An 18,962-nucleotide genomic window follows, 5' to 3' on the forward strand; every position below is an offset into this window, starting at 1 on the left:
GGGCACCTGGTTGGCTCAGTCTGTGCAGCATGCAACCCTTGATTTCAAGGTTGAAGTTCAAGCCCCATGTTGGGTACGGAATTTGCCTAACAAAAATCATCATCATTATTATCATCAGCTGAGTTATAGTAGAGTGATATTAAAAACTGCTGCAGAAATCTGTTAAACAATGGGAAAGTGTTGGGGCCTGGGTGGCTCAGTTGGTTGTCTGTCTTCAGGTTAGGTCATGATCCCAGATTCCTGGGATCGAGCCCCACGTTGGTCTCACTGCTCAGTGAGGATTCTGCTTCTCCATATAACCTCTGCTCATTCTCTCTCAAATAAGTAACTAAAATCTTTAAAAAAGAAAAGAATGGGCAAAGGCACTGAATTAGGGGTGTGTCAGCAGAAATAGAGAGGACAGGTGGTAGGGGTGAGAGGGAGACTCTCTACACTTATATTCTTAAAAGGGTATAGAGTGAGAGAAGGAAGGAAGGTTTAATATGGTGGACTACAGTAGTCACGGCTTTAACAAGAAGAGGGAATAAAAAAAAAACCTACTGATTTGTGAGGAGAAGATAATTTTTATTTTGGAGACACTGAATCTGAGATACGGATATCCAGGTAGATACACTGCAAGTCTCCCGGAAAGACATAATATTTAGAAACACAGACCAGAACACTCTGGGTTTAAGTGACTAAATCCTTGAGATAACAATTATAAAACAACCATACGTGGACATGAATTATCCTTCTTTGTTATGATCACAATCTAATGTTCCATTTGAAGTTCTAGAACTCACTTAATCCTGGAATAGCTATATATTTGTGGTTGGGTATTAAAATTGATCTTAAGAGGCTACAATATTATATTACAGAAAGGAACTCATTCACATTTTTTTAAATAAATGAATTCTTGCTTAATGAAACCTGTCTTCCATTTGGTACATTTCCCACTTAAAACTCTGTATCTGAATCAAACTCCTGAATATGAATGAAATTTGCAAGAATATAGAAAACATACAATAAGCAAATATAATTTTTAGAAGTAAAAAGTGTAAATAGTTTAAATCCTGCTCAAGGCATTTTTTTTTTCAAGGCATTTTTTTTCCTAGCACAGTACCATTATAATGTTACTACCTTGGGTCCTTGTAGGATATTCAAGTCCATCATAGGGTTAGTTGTGGCATTTTAAAACTATTCGGATGGCTGAGCTTTTGCAACTAGGGGGTGCTGAAGGACTACAGAGGTTAGATTACATCTTATTTTTTTCAAAATTTGGTAATCAGTGAATATCTTTTAAAAATTAAAGTATTTAATAAAATAGCATTGAATTACACATAGCAACTTGCATAAACAATATTTAAACACACTTTATTATTGAATTGACCATATAAACTCTCAGCTGCAACAAAACTCTCCAAATAATGTAAATATACTCACTTGATCTTATGTTTGTGTTATATGAGTTATGGATAATTCCAATTCCAGCTATGGAGAAATAAAAAGGTACATTGGATTCATATCACTAGAAAATGGGAGACTTATAGACCAGAAAGTGCCTATTTTCAGGTTGAAACAAGGTCAAAGTAAATAAATCTAGGTAGTCTAGACTTTTAGTAAGAGAGAAAATACCACTAGCAGTGAGACCTAACATAAACAGATGTTACATACTTAAACTTTAAATGTTTTATAGAAAATCCAAAAAGTATTCAAATAAAAAAAGAAATGAATTCGGAAAAAAATTTAATTTTACCTAAAAATTATGTAAGCATTTTAATAAAGAAGTTAAAATCCTCCAATGATTTTTTCCTCCCAAACTCGAGTTACTTCCAGTAACAGGGTATTTTCCTCTTGGATTCTTAAGAATTACGTGAAATTACATATCCATTATTATATTCCGATTTAAAATATTTATGACTCTTTAAGGCACGATTTTATATATTCTGTATCAACAAAATGAAATCCATGAAAATATATTTACGCTTTAAGGTGGGTTAAATAGAATTTCTTTTGTCAGAAATATTTAATCAATGTCTCTATCTTTTTATTTCCATCAGAAATTCAGTATGAATTTATGTAAATCTAGATTTCCCTCTGTTTCAAAAATGATTACCATGTTTCATAAGCTGGCATTTTGACAACACAGGCACACTTTAAAATGAGCTGATTTTACAAATTAGTAATTTTTTGAACTTTATTTCTCCACAGAGCCCACATAATTATAGCTGATATATTTCTACTTACAAAGTTTAAACAATATGTAATATAATTTTGCTTGATCTGTGATAATACCATCTAAAATTATACAAGATGGCTTTCTCTGAAAGTTACAAGGAAGTAAATTTGAAATACTACATACATTAGAAGGGTGATCATAACAGGATCCAGCGTGCACATCATTTTATTATCAGAATTTTCTGAAGTATTTGCAATTTACACTAACTGAAGAGAACTGTTTGGATTTTATTTTATGTAGTATGGTTATCCTTCATTTATTCCTAAAGCAGTATGTTTGCTATACATATATACATTAGTAGCGCACAGAAGTAACAAGATCATGCTGCCATTCAAAAGTAAGGTGCCACATTTTTATACAATCAAATGGCATCCAAAATGCAATATATTGCTATGAAAATGCAAAATTCTTCAGATTGGCATTTATGAATGAGGTTGGTCACAATGAAATGGCATTTTATTTTACACAAATGAAAAAGATTTATCATAAATATATAGACCAATATATAACATTGAAAAACAAGAAGCAGAAAGGAAACAATGCTCTTGCATAAAGATCAATTCGCTTTGCTGCTGTTGGAATAACAGGTTTGGCAGGGGGTGGCTTCTTGTTGTTCTTTGCCTGAGATTTCCCAAGCCCATTGTTGACTTCAATAGGTTTTCCATAGCAGTCATAATTAGATAATTCAAAATCTCTTGGTAAGCTTCCAACAATGCTGAAGTCATTAGACCTCAGGTCAGACTTAGAAGTGCAAACCTTTTTGCATCTCGTCTCTCCAACCTGAGAATGAAAGTTAAGGACAGAGTACATTTAGAATTTTTCTATTCATAAAATATCTCTTCAAAAGGATATTTTTAAAATCTGATGGTTTAATCAGTTGACTATTATTTCTGTTTGACAAAAAGATTTAATAGTAACTGATTAGGCCATCAGATTACCTGAACATTTAAGGGCTCTAAAATGTTGCCCATATAACAAGGCTTATGTCATGGGATAAACTTTTGATAGGTTACTTTATGTCAAGAGATCGAAGCACAAATCAACATTTATCTTAGGTGCTCCCAGGCTTGTGAGAGTTCTCAGCTGAAATACCAATAAGCAATATTTAACCATGACACAGACCATATTACCACAATACAGGGATTGCAGAAATCTTCTACTACTTCTAACCTTTGACTTCCCCATGGATTCTATTTCCAAAGAGGGTGGTTTACAAAGGACTGCAACATTTATCTCTTCAATGAGACAAACTCCAAAGTGGACCCACAAGTAAGAACCAAAACATGGCCACAATGATCATGAACCAAAGATATACTGATGAAAGGCATTCATTCATTCCTAATTTGTTGACTAAAGTGGCGTAGCCAACCATACTCAGAGAATCCAAAAAATTGTGTATATTTCAGCCAGATCATATGTCACAGAGATTATTCAGTTGATAATACCTGAATTATTAAATTTGAATCCAGTCCCTATAATATACAAAATAATTATTTTCCATTGACCTCTCTCTAGAGATCAGGAATGCTCTCAGAAACAACAGATGCTAACCCCAATTTTTTTTTAATAAAGATTTTATTTATTCATAGAGACACACAGAGAGAGGAAGAGACACAGGCAGAGGGAGAAGCAGGCTCCATGCAGGGAGCCCAACATGGGACTCGATCCCTGGTCTCCAGGATTAGGCCCTGGACTGAAAGTGGTGCTAAACCACTGAGCCACCCGGGCTGCCCTTAACCCCAATGTTTTAAGATAGCACTGATATTACAAAAGGCCTCTGAAGGGTAAACTCTTGATTCTACTGCTTAATTTCCTATGGTTCTTACTCCTGAGTTCTGTGATTCACCTTTGGAATCTCCATTATTGATATTTACTGCTTTTACTGAAAAAGGAAATCTATCATTATATACTGTTATTATACTATAGCTACTCTAGTTTTTGGCTTATTACTATAATACGATGACTAGTTATATAGATTCCGTTTACCTTTACCAGATTATGGGGGGGGGGTGAAACTTATGCGTAATGTAAAAAGTTAAATAAATTATTTCCCAGCAGTACTTCGGGTAGCAGGACTCTATCCTCTATCTGGACACTGAGTCACATTCTTTGGGCAAGAGCCAGATGGCAGTGTTTAGAGGTGGACAGTATATATAATTAAGATATACTAAGTGAAAAAAAAACAAACTAAAATGTGTTATGCATCTCCTGTCATAATACCTGTAGGTAATTTCCAGTTTTTTCCAATTATGAACACGTACTGGGAACGTTATTTCTGTACAACTGTTGACTTTATTTGCATATACTTTATACTACGTAAATCCCCCAGCAATCTGTCATTTAAACTGTACCATCATGCACACACACACACACACACACACTCACATTTACATTCTCACACCTTCCTTGTAAGTGCACCAGAAAGAAGACCATGTTTAAAGCTCTAATTTTCCAGTGCTATTTGAGAACTAAGTATATAGTGAACTTTTGTAAAGAGTAAAATTGCTACCTTGATTGGAATAGAAGTTGAGAACAGACTCTACATATCAAATGTTTGCATTATCCTCACGGTCTCAGAGCAATCTTTACAGTCTGAGACTCTGTGGATATTCCAGTTTCACTTTCTCCCTTTAGAATTCTCTACTTTAAAAGGTTTAGATTCACTAACTGTACTTTAGAATCCACTTATCAGGGACTCCTGGGTGGCTCAGGGGTTGACCATCTGCCTTCAGCTCAGGGCGTGATCCCGGGGTCCGGGGTTGAGTCCTGCATTAGGCTTCTGGCAGGGAACCTGCTTCTCCCTCTGCCTATGTCTCTGCCTCTCTCTGTGTGTCTCTCATGAATAAATAAATAAAAGCTATAAATAAATAAACAAGTTAATAAAATTTATATGGTATTATAATCTAAGTCACACATAAATACTTCAAATTTTCTAATCTGTTTTATTTACAAAAACATATTTTTAGATTCTGCTAGCAATTTTAATGATTTTAGAATTTATCGACACAGTTAATTCAAAATGTAGATTTAGGATTTCATATTTATTCAGAGAGATTATTTAAATATAGTACACATGTCTGTTAAAGAGGAATAAATTCTTCAATGTTAAAGGAATAACAGAGAAGTACTGCAAAGAGCTTCAACTTGGTCGTACTAAATATTCAATCATTTAACTTATTAAATAAAACCTCACCTAGAAAATGTATTTGAAAATTCTTTTATTTGAAAAAAGTAGACCTGTGTGTGTATATACTGAAGAAGAGGACCTCTACTATAGAAATATCTTTTGATTATGTGGCACAACTAAATAAGAAATAAGAAGTCCTCAGGTTCCTGAAATAGGTCATGATTCATTAACTAGTTGGCTGGTCTCACCTTTTTCCGTTCATTGGAGATCATACACAAACATAATTTTTTTTAGTTAATACTCTCTACACATAATTATATCAAATATGTACATAAAAGTAGAAAAGTGTTTACAGTGTAATACTATTTTGAGTAATTATAATATCACATCAAGAGGGATTCAATAAATTCCTTATAAATAAGAGAGTAACCCTATGTAACATATTCTTAAAAGTGATCTTGGTTTTATTAACCTCCAATTTATAATTTCTCAATTTTTCCTCACGTAAATATGTGTCTCATTTGCTTTCATCATATAAACTTGTCACTCCTGAAAATTACTGGCAGCAAAATTGAGGTAGTATGATAATGAAACTGTCAAGAATAAAAAATGATGCGGCTAAGAACTTCCTAATGCTTCAAATTAGAACTTTAAGAACTTTCTGTGGTCCTTTTCAGTTTGTGTCACACATTGAAAAGCAAATCACCTTATACAAGATTTCTTAACCAGCAGACTTATGTATAATTTCATGGGAATAATGGTATCTCCTGCAGATGATAAAAATAGATTCAGAAGGGAATAATCTCCACATAGTTTACCAAATTTAAATCATTCCTTGTTTTTAAAAACCAGTCATTACCATAGGAAACAACTATCTCATTCAAGCATAAACAGCAGGTTGTATTTTTTTAACTTGTAAAAATCCAAAGGCAATGACACTATTTTATCTTTTATTCGCAAAACCTTCCTTGTGAATAGCGCACGGCACATACTAGGCATTGGGAACAGAATGATATTAACAGTAGGTCTTCACATTTTTGTTGAATTAAAAAAAAAGGAATTGTACAAGTAAACAAACAAATTAGTAAACAAAATACTGTAATGGTTGAGGAAGTACTGGGGATAAATAACTTAGATAATTATATGTATGATGACAGATTTATGAATGCAGGCAAGATTATAAAAACATGCTAAAAGCTAGGTTACATTATCATTGATGTTTCTTATTTCTTACACTTTTTTTAAGATTTTATTTATTTATTCATGATAGAGAAAGAAGGGGGTGCAGAGACACAGGCAGAGGGAGAAGCAGGCTCCATGCAGGGAACCTGATGTGGGACTCAATCATGCCCTGGGTCAAAGGCAGGTGCTAAACCGCTGAGCCACCTAGGGATCCCCATTTCTTACACTTTTTAAAATAATTCCTTTCCTTTGCAAACACAGCATTATTTTAAAAATCAGCATTGAAAATTTCCTATAATCCAAATTTCATTGTGCTTCCATTAATTACTATTGCTATTCTGTCTAAAAATAAATGACGTATCATTTTGAAACCATCCCCCACAGGGTTAATGCAGTTGAAACTAGCGGAAAGTGTAAAGCTTGTTTTTCAGAGAATTGTTTCTCCCTAATCAACTATTGTGTCTTTTCAGACCCACTAACAAACCCACTTTAGCTGTTTCTGCAGAAGCCTGAACTCAAGGTCAACTGATATGTTGCCAGCCTATGAACAAGCAAGGCTCTGCATTCCTTAACAGAGATAATAAGCCTAAGACCCCATTCCAGTTTACACCAGCTCTCGGAGCATGTCCATGGGCCCTTCTTGTCCTGAGATAACCTCCTGATGTCAGAGGCTGAATTTTGCTTCCTTCTGGTATTAAGCCACCACCCCAAAGTGAACAGGAAATGTATGCTACATATATACTTGCTCAATGTGTGTGTTCCTCATGAATAGTCATAAGTTTCTTTGCCCTTTTCATCAATATGTATATAATCTCCTACCCTGAATTTCCCCTTTAAAAGCCCCACTCCTGGGCAGCCCAGATGGCTCGGTGGTTCAGTGCCGCCTGCAGCCCAGGAAGTGATCCTGGAGTCCCAGGATCGAGTCCCAAGTCGGGCTCCCTGCGTGGAGCCCGCTTCTCTCTGCCTGTGTCTCTGCCTCTCTCTGTGTGTGTGTGTTTCTCATAAATAAATAAATAAAATCTTAAAATAAATAAATAAAAGCCCCACTCCTTAACCTGGAAACTTGGAGATGGTCCTTGGTTGGACACCAATCAGCTGTCTCTCCAGATTGCCAGCCTCCTAAATAAAGCAATCTTTCTTTTCCAACCAACACTTGTCTCTTAAGTATTGCCTTTCAAGTGACAAGCAGCTGAACTTGGGTTTCAAAAAAAAATTTCATTGAAATGACTTAGCAAGAGTTTGTGTTTTGAAAGCAAAATATACTGGGGCAAATGCATTTTGAAACCAAACATATATTTTTCACAGCAAAACCACTAAATTAAAAAGGCAACAAGTTTTTAAATTTCTTTATTAATATTCTTTTATGTCAATGTGTAACAGACTTATGAATTGATCAGATTACACACTGGCTGTAAATTTGATGGATACATTAAGATATTTTTTTACTCATTCTTGCCTTGAAGTATATCTCAGGATATATTATGTACAAATATTACTCAAATATTACGTAGGTACAATGCTCATTGTAGAGATTGCATTTGGCCTGTAAGCAATAAGAGTAAATTACATTTGTTTCTGGAGATTTATTTCTGGTGGACTTTTAAACTCCCTAAGCATCACTTTATGACTTTTGTTGCAAAATGTAACAGTTTCAGACTCCAGACACATGTGTTTCTACTAGCAACCCCAAACACAGAGAATTAAAATATAGGAGTTCTTAAATATGTTGAACTTTTCTTCACTGGGTGATTATTTTAACACCTGAAAGCTAAATTTAAAATAACATAATTCCGGGGAGAGCTCAAGATGGCATAGGAAGATCCTGATCTCATCCCTCCCATGGACAGAACAAACCTACAACTCCATATGTAATAATTCTCTCTGAGGGAATCAAGAAACTGGATGAACAGAGCCTCTGCAATGAGGAACATCAACAAGATGGGCAAAAGAGGCAGAGATATGGTCTTGTTAAGGAAAAAAAACCACACCTCAGATGCAGTACTCCATGTTTAGGAGGGATTGCAGAGGTACAGAGCTTTACCCTGAGTGAAAGATGTGAGCTCCACATCAGGCACCCTAGTCAGGCACCCTAGCCCTTAGATTCTGGCATAGGAGACATGAGTCCCCAAAATATGTAACTCTGAAAATTAATAAGGAATATGTCCAGGAAAACTATGGAACATAGTGGCAGAAAAACCCACTCTTAAAGAGGCTCAGGTGCTGACTCACTTGACATGGAAACCAGTGCAAGAACACAAGATGGAAAAGTACATAGCCTGTAGGTGAAGGAGGTCCACTTATTAATGTACCTGTTAGAAAGCCAGGAGGCTGGGCCTCTCCCCTGAGGAACTTAGAGGCAGCCATTTTTACTATCTTGTTCTGCTGTGCTGATCCTGGCATGGATGAACACGATTTTGGAATCATCCCTCTAGACTGCTAATGCCAGAGGGCATGCCCCATCAAGGGGATCAAACAACCCTGTGCCTTGGCCAGATGCACCTGCAGCTGTCACAGTCAGGCTTCCCAGCCAGTTGGGCCAGGGGCCACTCCTACGCACCACATCCCCACCACAACAGGAGGGTGCACATAGACTACACAAGGGATACCCCTGGAACATCTGGTTCTGGGGACCAGAAGGATTTGTGCTTCTGAGCCCCACAAGATACCTACATCAGGCCACTCTTTCAAGACCAAAAAAAGAGCTGAACTACCTAATACTTAGTAACAAACACAGAGAGTCAGGCAAATGAAGAGACAGAGGAATATGTTCTAAATGAAAAAACGAGACAAAATCTTGGTAAAAGAACTAAATGAAATGGAGATAAGTAATCTACCTCATAAAGAGTTCATAGTAATGGTCATAAAAATGCTCACCAAACTCAGGAGAAGAATGGATGAACACAGAAAGAATCTCAGCAGACACAGAAAATATAAGAAAGAGCCAACCAACCAAAGCTGAAAAATGTTATAACAGAAATGATAACACACTAGAGGAAATAAATAGCAGATTAGATGATACAGAAAAATGGATCAGCAATCTGGAAGTCAGGATAGTGAAAATATAAACTGAACAGCAAAAAGAAAAAAAAATGATTTTAAAACTGGATAGTTTAAGGGACTTTGGGACAATATGAAATACTCTAACATTCATGTTAGAAGTCATAAAAACTGGGCAGAAGGCCCAAATGGACACTTTGCCAAAGCATAGAGACAGATAATTAACAGACATATGAAAAGATGCTCCACGTTAATAATGATCAGGAAAATGCAAATTAAAACCACACTGAGATATCACATCACACGAGTCAGAATGTCTCGTATCAAAAAGACAAGAAATTAACAAGTGTTGGTGAGGATGTAGAGAGAAGGTAACCCTTGTGCAGTGTGGGTGGGAATGTAAATTGGTACCACTCTGGAAAACAGCATGGAGGTTCTTCAAAAAAATTAAAAATAGAGTTACAATTTCACCCAGCAATTTTGCTTCTGGGTATTTAACTGAAGAAAATGAAAACACTACTTCAAAAAGACACATGTACTCCAATGTGTCCTGCAGCATTATTCACAATAGTCAAGATACAGAAGCAACCTAAGAGTCCAGTGATGGATGAATGGATAAAGAAGATGTGGTAAATACAGACAAAGGAATGTTACTCAACCACAAGAAAGAATGAAATCTAGTCTTTTGTGACAACATGGGTGGACCTAGAGAGTATTATGTTAATTTAAAAAAGTCAGAGAAAAATAAATACTGTATGATTTCCCTTATATGTGGAATCAAAAATAAAACAAAAAAAAATGAAACAGAAACAGGCTCATAGATACAGAGAACAAACTAATAGTTGTTGGAGGGATGGGGAAGGGGGTTGGATAAAATCAGTGAAAGGAATTAAAAGGTACAATCTTACATTCATAAAATAAGTAAGACATAGGATGTAAATTATAGCACAGGGAATATAGTCAATAATTTTACAACAGTTTTGTATGATGACAGATGGTGACTACTCTTATTGTGCCGACCATATCCGAGTGTACATAAATATCAAATCACATTGTGTACACCTGAAACTAATACAATATTGTGCAATAAAAAATAACATAATTCAGTCCAATGTTCTAGATCCTATTTATCTTTTGTATCTATTTCCATAAATAATCTTGATATATTCTATAGTACTCTGAAAATCTCTTCCGTATTTAAAGTAAGTAAGCACCTATTCTATAGAATTTCTTTTCTTTGTCTCCAGAACACTTAGCTAGGGTATAAGTTAGTGGGTAGGGGGATTAGTAGGCTGGAAAAATAAGAAACTGATAAAAGACTGGGAGATGTAAATGGGGATTAGCTGGGGACCTAAAGACCCATGGAACAACATGGTGATGAGTTCCTGTGTGTGCTTTTTGTTTCATATATCCCAGATATGGAGCTGAAGGAGTTGAAATTAAAATGCCAAGGGGTGCAGATAAAAATAGCCCCAAAAAAGTTTGCTTCCTCTATCCAAAGGACAAAAGAAAAAGCAGCTTCGCAAGACAAATGGCTTTTAGGCAATAATCTCTCTACGTGAGTCTAACGCCACACACAGAAAATGTCACCCCATCCTTACCATGCCAGCAAAGTGGGAAACTAGACTTCCCCCTTTAAGAAGCTGTAACAAAATACCCAATACTCTCACTGCTGTGGTATCAGAGAAGGCCAAATAGGGAGGGAACTAGGACTTCCATCTCCATAGAGCATTAACAAGGCCCTGCTCTGCCCACCCAGCAGAAACAAACTGCTTCCCCTCTTCCACACTGGGAATGATGTCATAGGAGGCAGGACATTCATTACCACAAAGTGATAATGAGGACACCCCCGCTGCAGTTTCAGTGGAGACCAATGGGGAATTAAAAACCCCCAATCCCACCCTGCAGTATTGAAGAGTCCCTAACCTCACTGTGTGAGGATCTGGACTTCTTCCACTGGAAATACTGATGATGCAGCACCCTTCCTTCTCCTGAAAGGACACAGTCAGAGAAAGCCAGCTAAAACAAAGTTTAAACAAGATCCAGAGTCTTATAAAATAACATGACAATGTTCAGGTCTCAAAAGAAAATCACTCATCATACAAAGAACCAGAGGGGATCCCTGGGTGGCTTGGGGATCCTGGGTAGCTGGGGATCCCTGGGTGGCTCAGTGGTTTAGCGCCTGCCTTCAGCCCAGGGCATGATCCTGGGGTCCCGGGATCAAGTCCCACATCGGGCTCCCTGCATGGAGCCTGCTTCTCCCTCTGCCTGTGTCTCTGCCTCTCTCTCTCTCTCTCTCTCTCTCTCTCTCTCTCTGTCTCTCATGGATAATTAAATAAAATCTTAAAAAAAAAAAACAGAGAAGATCTCAAATTGAATTTTTAAAAAATATGGTCAGTAGATACCAACACCAGATGAAAAATACATTAGAATTATCTGAGAAAGGCCTTAAAACATGGATGACAACAAATGTTTCAATCAGGTGTTTTGAACATTTGTTTGAAACCTTTGAAAAACAGAAAACCTGAGCAAAGAAATACAAAAAAAAAAAAAAATCTCAGGAAAAAAGAAAAACCACAGAGAAGTTTTATAACTGAAAAAACATTTTAAGCAAAATATAAATCTCAGTGGGTGAGTGCAACAGAAAAATGGGAGGGGCAAAGGAAAGAATCAGTGAATTAAAAGATATAATGGGGGATCCCTGGGTGGCTCAGTGATTGAGTGCCTGCCTTCAGCTCAGGGCGTGATCCTGGAGTTCCGGGATCAAGAGGGGGACACTTGACGGGATGAGCACTGGGTGTTATTCTGTATGTTGGTAAATTGAACACCAATAAAAATTAATTTATAAAATTAAAAAAAAAAAGTCACATATCAGGTTCCCTGGAGGGAGCCTGCTTCTCCCTCTGCCTGTGTCTCTGCCTCTCTCTGTGTGTCTCATGAATAAATAAATAAAATCCTTTTTTTTTTAAAGATACAACCAAAGAAATTATCCAATCCTAACAAAACAGAGAAAATGAACTAGAAAAAATGAAAAGCCTCAGGGATCCAGGGATCCATGGGAGCGTAACAAAGGATCTAAGAGTTGTATGAGACCAGAGTCTCAGAAAGACTGAAGAAAGAAGACAGATCTGAAAATGCACTCAAGAAAATAATAGCTGAAAACTTTCCAAATTTGCCAATAAACATAAGTCTGTATTTAAATTTTTTTTTTAAGAATTTGTTTATTCATTTGAGAAAGAGAGTGCACACAAGCAGGAGGTGGGGCAGAGATAGAAGCTGACTTCCTGGTGAGCAGGGAGCCTGAGTCAGGGCTCAATCCCAGGAGGCTGGGATCCTGACCTGAGCCAAAGGCAGACACTTAACTGACTGAGCCACTCAAGTGTCCCTTTAAGCCTACATTTTTAAAAAAAGATTTTATTTATTTATTCATGAGAGACACACACAGAGAGAGAGGCACAGATACAGGCAGAGGGAGAAGTAGGCTCCATGCAGGGAGCCCGACCTGGGACTCCATCCCGAGTCTCCAGGATCAGGCCCTGGGCTGAAGGTGGCGTTAAACCTCTGAGCCACCCGGGCTGCCCTAAGCCTACATTTTTAACAAGCTGAACAAATCCCAAACAAGATAAATCCAAAGAAATTTACACCAGAACATAGAATTTAACTTCTGAATAATAAAGAACAAAAGAAGTCTTGAAGGTGGCCAGAGACAAATGACAGTCAACCCTCATGGGAAAAGCAACACACATGAAGGGTTCCTCTCAGAAGCCATAGGGAGCCAGAAGAGTGCGGCACAGTATTTCTAATGTGCTAAAAAAACTGTCTATCCAGAATCCTATACGTAGTGAAAATATCCTTCAGAAACAAGGGGGAAATCAATACTTCCTCAGATGAAGGAAAACCAGAATAATTTATTATCATTATTATCCATTATCCATTTTTTTAATGGATAAATTCTCTAAAAGTAAAGAAAACAATGAAAGACATATCAAAATAAAAGCAAGAACATGGTAAGCAAAAATGGGCATAAATACAATAAGCTTTCCTTTTCCCTCTCAGTTTTCTAAACTATGTTTGATAGTAAAACAAGAAGTATAATACTTTCTGCTTAGGTTCTAAGAAATATTTACAACTCTATCATTAACAGAAAGTTAAAGGGATGCTAAAGAATGTAATGTTTCTACACATCACACAAACTGGTAAAAATAAAAACACCAGTAGACTGTAAGAAGTTATGTACATGTAATTAATACTTAGAACAACCACTAAATAAGACAGACAAGAAAAACACTTGTAAAAGAAGACAAAACATAAAACTGATTTTAGGCTGAAGCCCTAACATATCAATACTTACATTAAATTTAAATGATCTAAACATACCAATTAAAACATGAGAGTGATGGAGCAGTTTAAGTCATAATCAGGGATCCCTGGGTGGCGCAGCGGTTTGGCACCTGCCTTTGGCCCAGGGCGCGATCCTGGAGATCCAGGATCGAATCCCACATCAGGCTCCCGGTGCATGGAGCCTGCTTCTCCCTCTGCCTATGTCTCTGCCTCTCTCCTCTCTCTCCTCTCTCTCTGTGTATGTAACTATCATAAATAAATAAAAATTAAAAAAAATAAAAGTCATAATCAAATATATATTGTCTACAAGAAATTCACTTCAAATATAATGATATAGACATGCTGGATGGAAAAGGATGGAAAAAGACATGCCAAATATATGACTTCTCTAAGGTCATGATAGCTCTGCATAAATGAAAATTTTATACTTATTCTTCATAAAGGGAGTTAGGGTATGCAAGAGTTGTAAGGCCTGAAGAACCCTTCCACAAGGTAGCAAATAACACTGCAGAGTCCTGGCTACAGATGAAAAAATGAGTTTAATGACTTAACAAGACAAAAATAGTAAGTTTTTCTAAAAATATGTAGTTTCAGGCAGTACCATACAAAAACGGGTTTCCTGCTTTTGTATTTAAAAATACGTAAGTGGCATACTTGTGTAATTCTAGGTAAGGCACATGGTGGTAGTTAACAAACTAACAGACTAATGGCCCTATATTAATGGGGCAATAGTAAAGGCAGAGGAGGCAAGATTTCCAAGGTTGTAGGGTGGTATGAACCTATTAGTCTCTTATGGAATTTGCCGTGCTAAGCTCAAAGGAAATAGTCCTGTGGTTTACTGGTCTTCCCAAATAGGAGGCATCAATCTGTGGTATATCAGGGTAAGTGGACAGCTATCCTTAATCCATAAAACAGCCCATTGCTCCAGAATTTATCAGAATCTAAAGGCACTGCCCTTTATTCTTAGACCTATGATCAAGTGATAAGGCCAGGTGCAACCCTTCTGTAGGTACTCACCACTGGGCACACTATGGGTGTAGTTTCCCTATGGGCCAGGAATCTAACAAATAAGTAGTGTGTCTGACATATCCTGTGTGAAGCTTTCTAACTTGATAGGGAGCAGGTAGGGGGTTTTCTCAAGAGCACAGGCTTCCTGAGGTCTTCCATGTTGGCAAAAGGTCTGTGCTTCCAGCAATCCTCTGGCCTTTCATTTTTTTTTATTAATTTTTATTTTATTTATGATAGTCACACAGAGAGAGAGAGAGAGGGGGGGGGCAGAGACACAGGCAGAGGGAGAAGCAGGCTCCATGCACCAGGAGCCCGACATGGGATTCGATCCCGGGTCTCCAGGATCACGGCCTGGGCCAAAGGCAGGCGCCAAACCGCTGCGCCACCCAGGGATCCCCTCCTCTGGCCTTTCAGTAACAACTTAGTAAGTAAGAAACAGGAGGAAGGTCTATAGCTTTGGCAAGGTCTCCATATTCAGTGGTAGCCATCAAAGCAGAAGTGTATCATTAAACTCCTTGAAAAGTCTTCTAGAAATTTAATAAGGTGTTGGTTCCTTTTCTTAATTAGTATTTGACCTAGTATTTTTTATTTCCTTTCCAGAAAGTATGCTGCGTGGACTTCCTTTCCATCTGGAGTGAACACCAATTCTATCAAACCTGCACACCACGGAAAAGTATTTCTCCTGTTACTGCAGAGAGGATGAGGGAAATAATTTCTCCAGCTAGTTTCATTCTTACCTGTAAAGTGCTAATGTGAACCGGAGTCCCTGTACCATTCACAGTATTCTTTTTAGCAGCATTTCCACCTTTCCCGTCTGCTTGCTCAGCCTTAGCAATTCGGGCTTTTTCTGCTTCAACTCTTTTGGGGTTATTCAACATCACCTGGACGACAGCATATTCCACCAGTGAAGCAAACCCGAAGAGAAGACACGCAATGAGCCACACGTCAAGAGCCTTCACGTAGGATACTTTGGGAAGTTCAGCAGCAAGGGTTGTACACTCAGAGGCCAAGCTGAGTACTGAGAAGATACCTACAGAAACAGAAACGGAAGTTAGGGATGCTTTTTGCCCCCATGAAATGTTCTGCAAACACTACTTTTTGACAATATCCCTCTCTACTAAGTCCCAATGCTCATCAGGGCTCTTTCAAGCTCAAAGAGTAGAAAAAATGATACCAACATACTTTTTAGGTAAGGATTAGTGAGTGAATGCAGTGGGAGGCATTTGTAAATATTTAATACTTAAAAGTAAATAGAAATCTAAACCAAGGTGTAAAAACACAATTTAGACCTGGTTTTAAATATTATAGATGTTTAAAACTATTTTGTGCTATCTCAGAGAAAGCCACGAAGCTCTCTACTGAGAGTTATTTCATTTTTCAGCTTTATTTTAGATAGTTATAGAACTGAATTTTACCCTACGAAGAACTGAGCAAGAATAGAACATATAAAGCAATTTTCTGATAAGGCTCACAATTTAAAAAAAAAAATCTAATAGAAAAGACAAAGATAGAGGATCCCTGATTATTTTTCAGGGGAAACAAGTGATTTCAGCTTTTCAAGGAAAGAAGAATATTCTGTTATATGCAATATTAACCATTTGTGGAAAGTTAACTAGTTATATACCAATTTAAGTCAAATAATTATAAAATCCCAAAGGAAAACTGCATTAGTGTGTATCCCTCCTTTTCTTTCCACCTGCCACACTCCCAACCTTTCCCTTTGTCTCTTTCTCCCTTCCTTCATATTTTCAGACGAGGGGATGGGTAAACATGACCCTCTGGCACTGACTGCCAGTAACACACAAGTTCAGAAAAAATCTTATATGATGCAAGGGAGATGTACTTTAAGCCATGTAGGAAGCAGGTGTGCCTTGCCTCTGTGAGTCCATTTCATTTATGGGGACAAGTGCACTCTTATTCTTAGATTTGGCCGTTAATTCTTGAGAATTAATGAATATGTTATCCTAATAAAGATGTATGTGGCTCTCTTTTGTCTTGGGAATATGGTAAGTACTACATTAGTATTAATAAAAAGTGAAAATACTGAAAAATATGTTCCATCAGTTGCATTCAGAGGCTCCTGAAATAGAGTTGTTGGTTTGTTTTTTTGGCAAGTATTCAAGAGTTACAAGATTCTCCACTAGAAACAAAGGTCTCTAGCAGATGGAAACAGTATTAGAATATAAAGACTCAACAAGCATCTGATTTACTATTAAACTAATTATCCTTAGTCTTGAGGAAACCTAAGAACTAATTAATAGGATTATATTTTAAAAGTTAATATAGGTCTTAATGTTTCTAACCTGGAAGTGGAAAATAACATAAAAATCCAAGGTCCTGTCACTTTCATTGCCTGAAATTACAGTTAATTATACCTATGGGCATATTTAGCAAATCATATTTCCAAGTCAATATTTCTATTCTTGGTCAATTATTATCTGTCAAACTATCAATCAAAAACCAGCCTTACTTAATTCCTTGAGACAGACTCTGTTGACACACTATTCTCAAATGTTTCCATAGCATTTCACATTCATCAATAGCACAAAACGTATCAAACTCAGTAGTATATCTGAATTTTTCCTTATATATTAGAAACGTCATAAGACAATGAAGAAAAATGTCATAGTACAGAGGATCCTAAAGGCCCTACAATGAATCTACGATACTTGGCAGAAAATATTAAGAAACTGTAAGTTGAGGGAAGATAAGTGGCATTATCAACAGAATGTTGAATAACATTACTCTGGTGAGGATGTACAAAACACACTAAGAAAGGAAAAAATAGCAGTTGCAGAAACAAAGCATGAAGAAAAGAAGAATGGAGTTGATATGAAAGGATTTTGAAGAGAATATTTTAAAAGACTTGGTTGGTTACTGATTGAAGGAAGGTGGAAAAGATTGAGATAATTTTCTGAAAGGCAGAATAACTAGAAAAGTACCCATAAAAGATAGGAAGAAGAAACTTAGAAAAGATAATGACTTTGGCATGAAAATACTGAGTTAGGTTAGATAAGATAAAGGCTAAGAAACACAACTAACAACTATGACACAGCACAATGCATTGGAGAATTCTGTAAAAGGGAAGATTAGCCAATATCGTGCAGATGGAGGTCATGCTGAAAATGCAGAAAACTTTGTGAGGAAGAGATGCTGGAGTGTCAGAGAAAGGAGAACAAAGAAACAGAGAAGGGGGCTGCCTTTTGTAGGGAGGGATATGACATTAATAGATTTGGGGGGAGAGAAAGGAGGTGTTTATAATTCCAGGTATTAAATTAGAAACCAATCTCAATTCTATTAAGATTTTTATCATCTCAAAGATGAAAGAATAGAAATGGAGATGAGTTATGGAGGAGGATAATGTGAACATCACTGTATACCTTCTCTTCAGGAAATTATATTAAAATAGGAAATAATCCATTTTTTATCCTAAAATAAGAAATCATGGGGCACCTAGGTGGCTTAGTCGGTTAAGCGGCTGACTCTTGATTTCAGCCCTGGTCACCATCTTGGGGCATGATATTGAGCCCCTTATTGGCCTCTACACTCAGCAAGGAGTCTGCTTCAGTATTCTTTCTCTCCCTCTCTCTCTGCTCCAACCCCCATTCTCTAAACAAATAAAATCTTTCTTTTAAAAAAAGGAATCTGAGCAAATAATATTTCTTTACACAAATGTCATAGCTAGCATTATCTTAATATAGTCTTCAAATAAAATTACTTCACTGTTCAATAATGCATAGTGAAATTTTGTCTGACCTTTAATAAATTATAAACCAATTGAAGGAAATTCCACTAGTGGGTATCTACCCAAAGACAATGAAAATTCTAATTTGAAAAGATGTATGTACCCCTAAGTTTACGGCAGCATTATTTACAATAGCCAAGATATGAAAGCAAACCAAGTCACCAACGATAGATGAATGGATAAAGAAGATGTGGTATATACATATAGTGTATGTTAGCCATAAAAAAAAAAATTGAGATCTTGCCATTTGCAGCAGTAAGGATGTTGCTAAGGAGTATAATGCTAATGCAGTAACAAATGCCATAATTCAACAGAGGTCAAGGAGCCATTACAAGTGTTCACAT

The 18,962-nt window shown here is 36.8% G+C and overlaps 1 protein-coding gene across 1 annotated transcript in view; it reads right to left on the minus strand.

Annotated features, from left to right (window-relative positions):
- Nucleotides 1-1,327: 1,327 nt before the first annotated feature.
- Nucleotides 1,328-18,962, minus strand: part of GLRB (glycine receptor beta) — a 94,124-nt gene continuing 76,489 nt past the window's right edge. The window contains exons 9-10 of the mRNA XM_055336632.1: nucleotides 15,611-15,903; nucleotides 1,328-2,998 (exon numbers count right to left, since the gene is read on the minus strand). Of these exons, the coding sequence (XP_055192607.1) occupies nucleotides 2,702-2,998; nucleotides 15,611-15,903 (590 nt within the window). The 3' untranslated portion in view covers nucleotides 1,328-2,701. The remainder of the gene's footprint in view (nucleotides 2,999-15,610; nucleotides 15,904-18,962) is intronic.

This window comes from Nyctereutes procyonoides, unplaced genomic scaffold (assembly GCF_905146905.1).
Source record: "Nyctereutes procyonoides isolate TBG_1078 unplaced genomic scaffold, NYPRO_anot_genome, whole genome shotgun sequence".
Classification (NCBI taxonomy): Eukaryota; Metazoa; Chordata; class Mammalia; order Carnivora; family Canidae; genus Nyctereutes; species Nyctereutes procyonoides.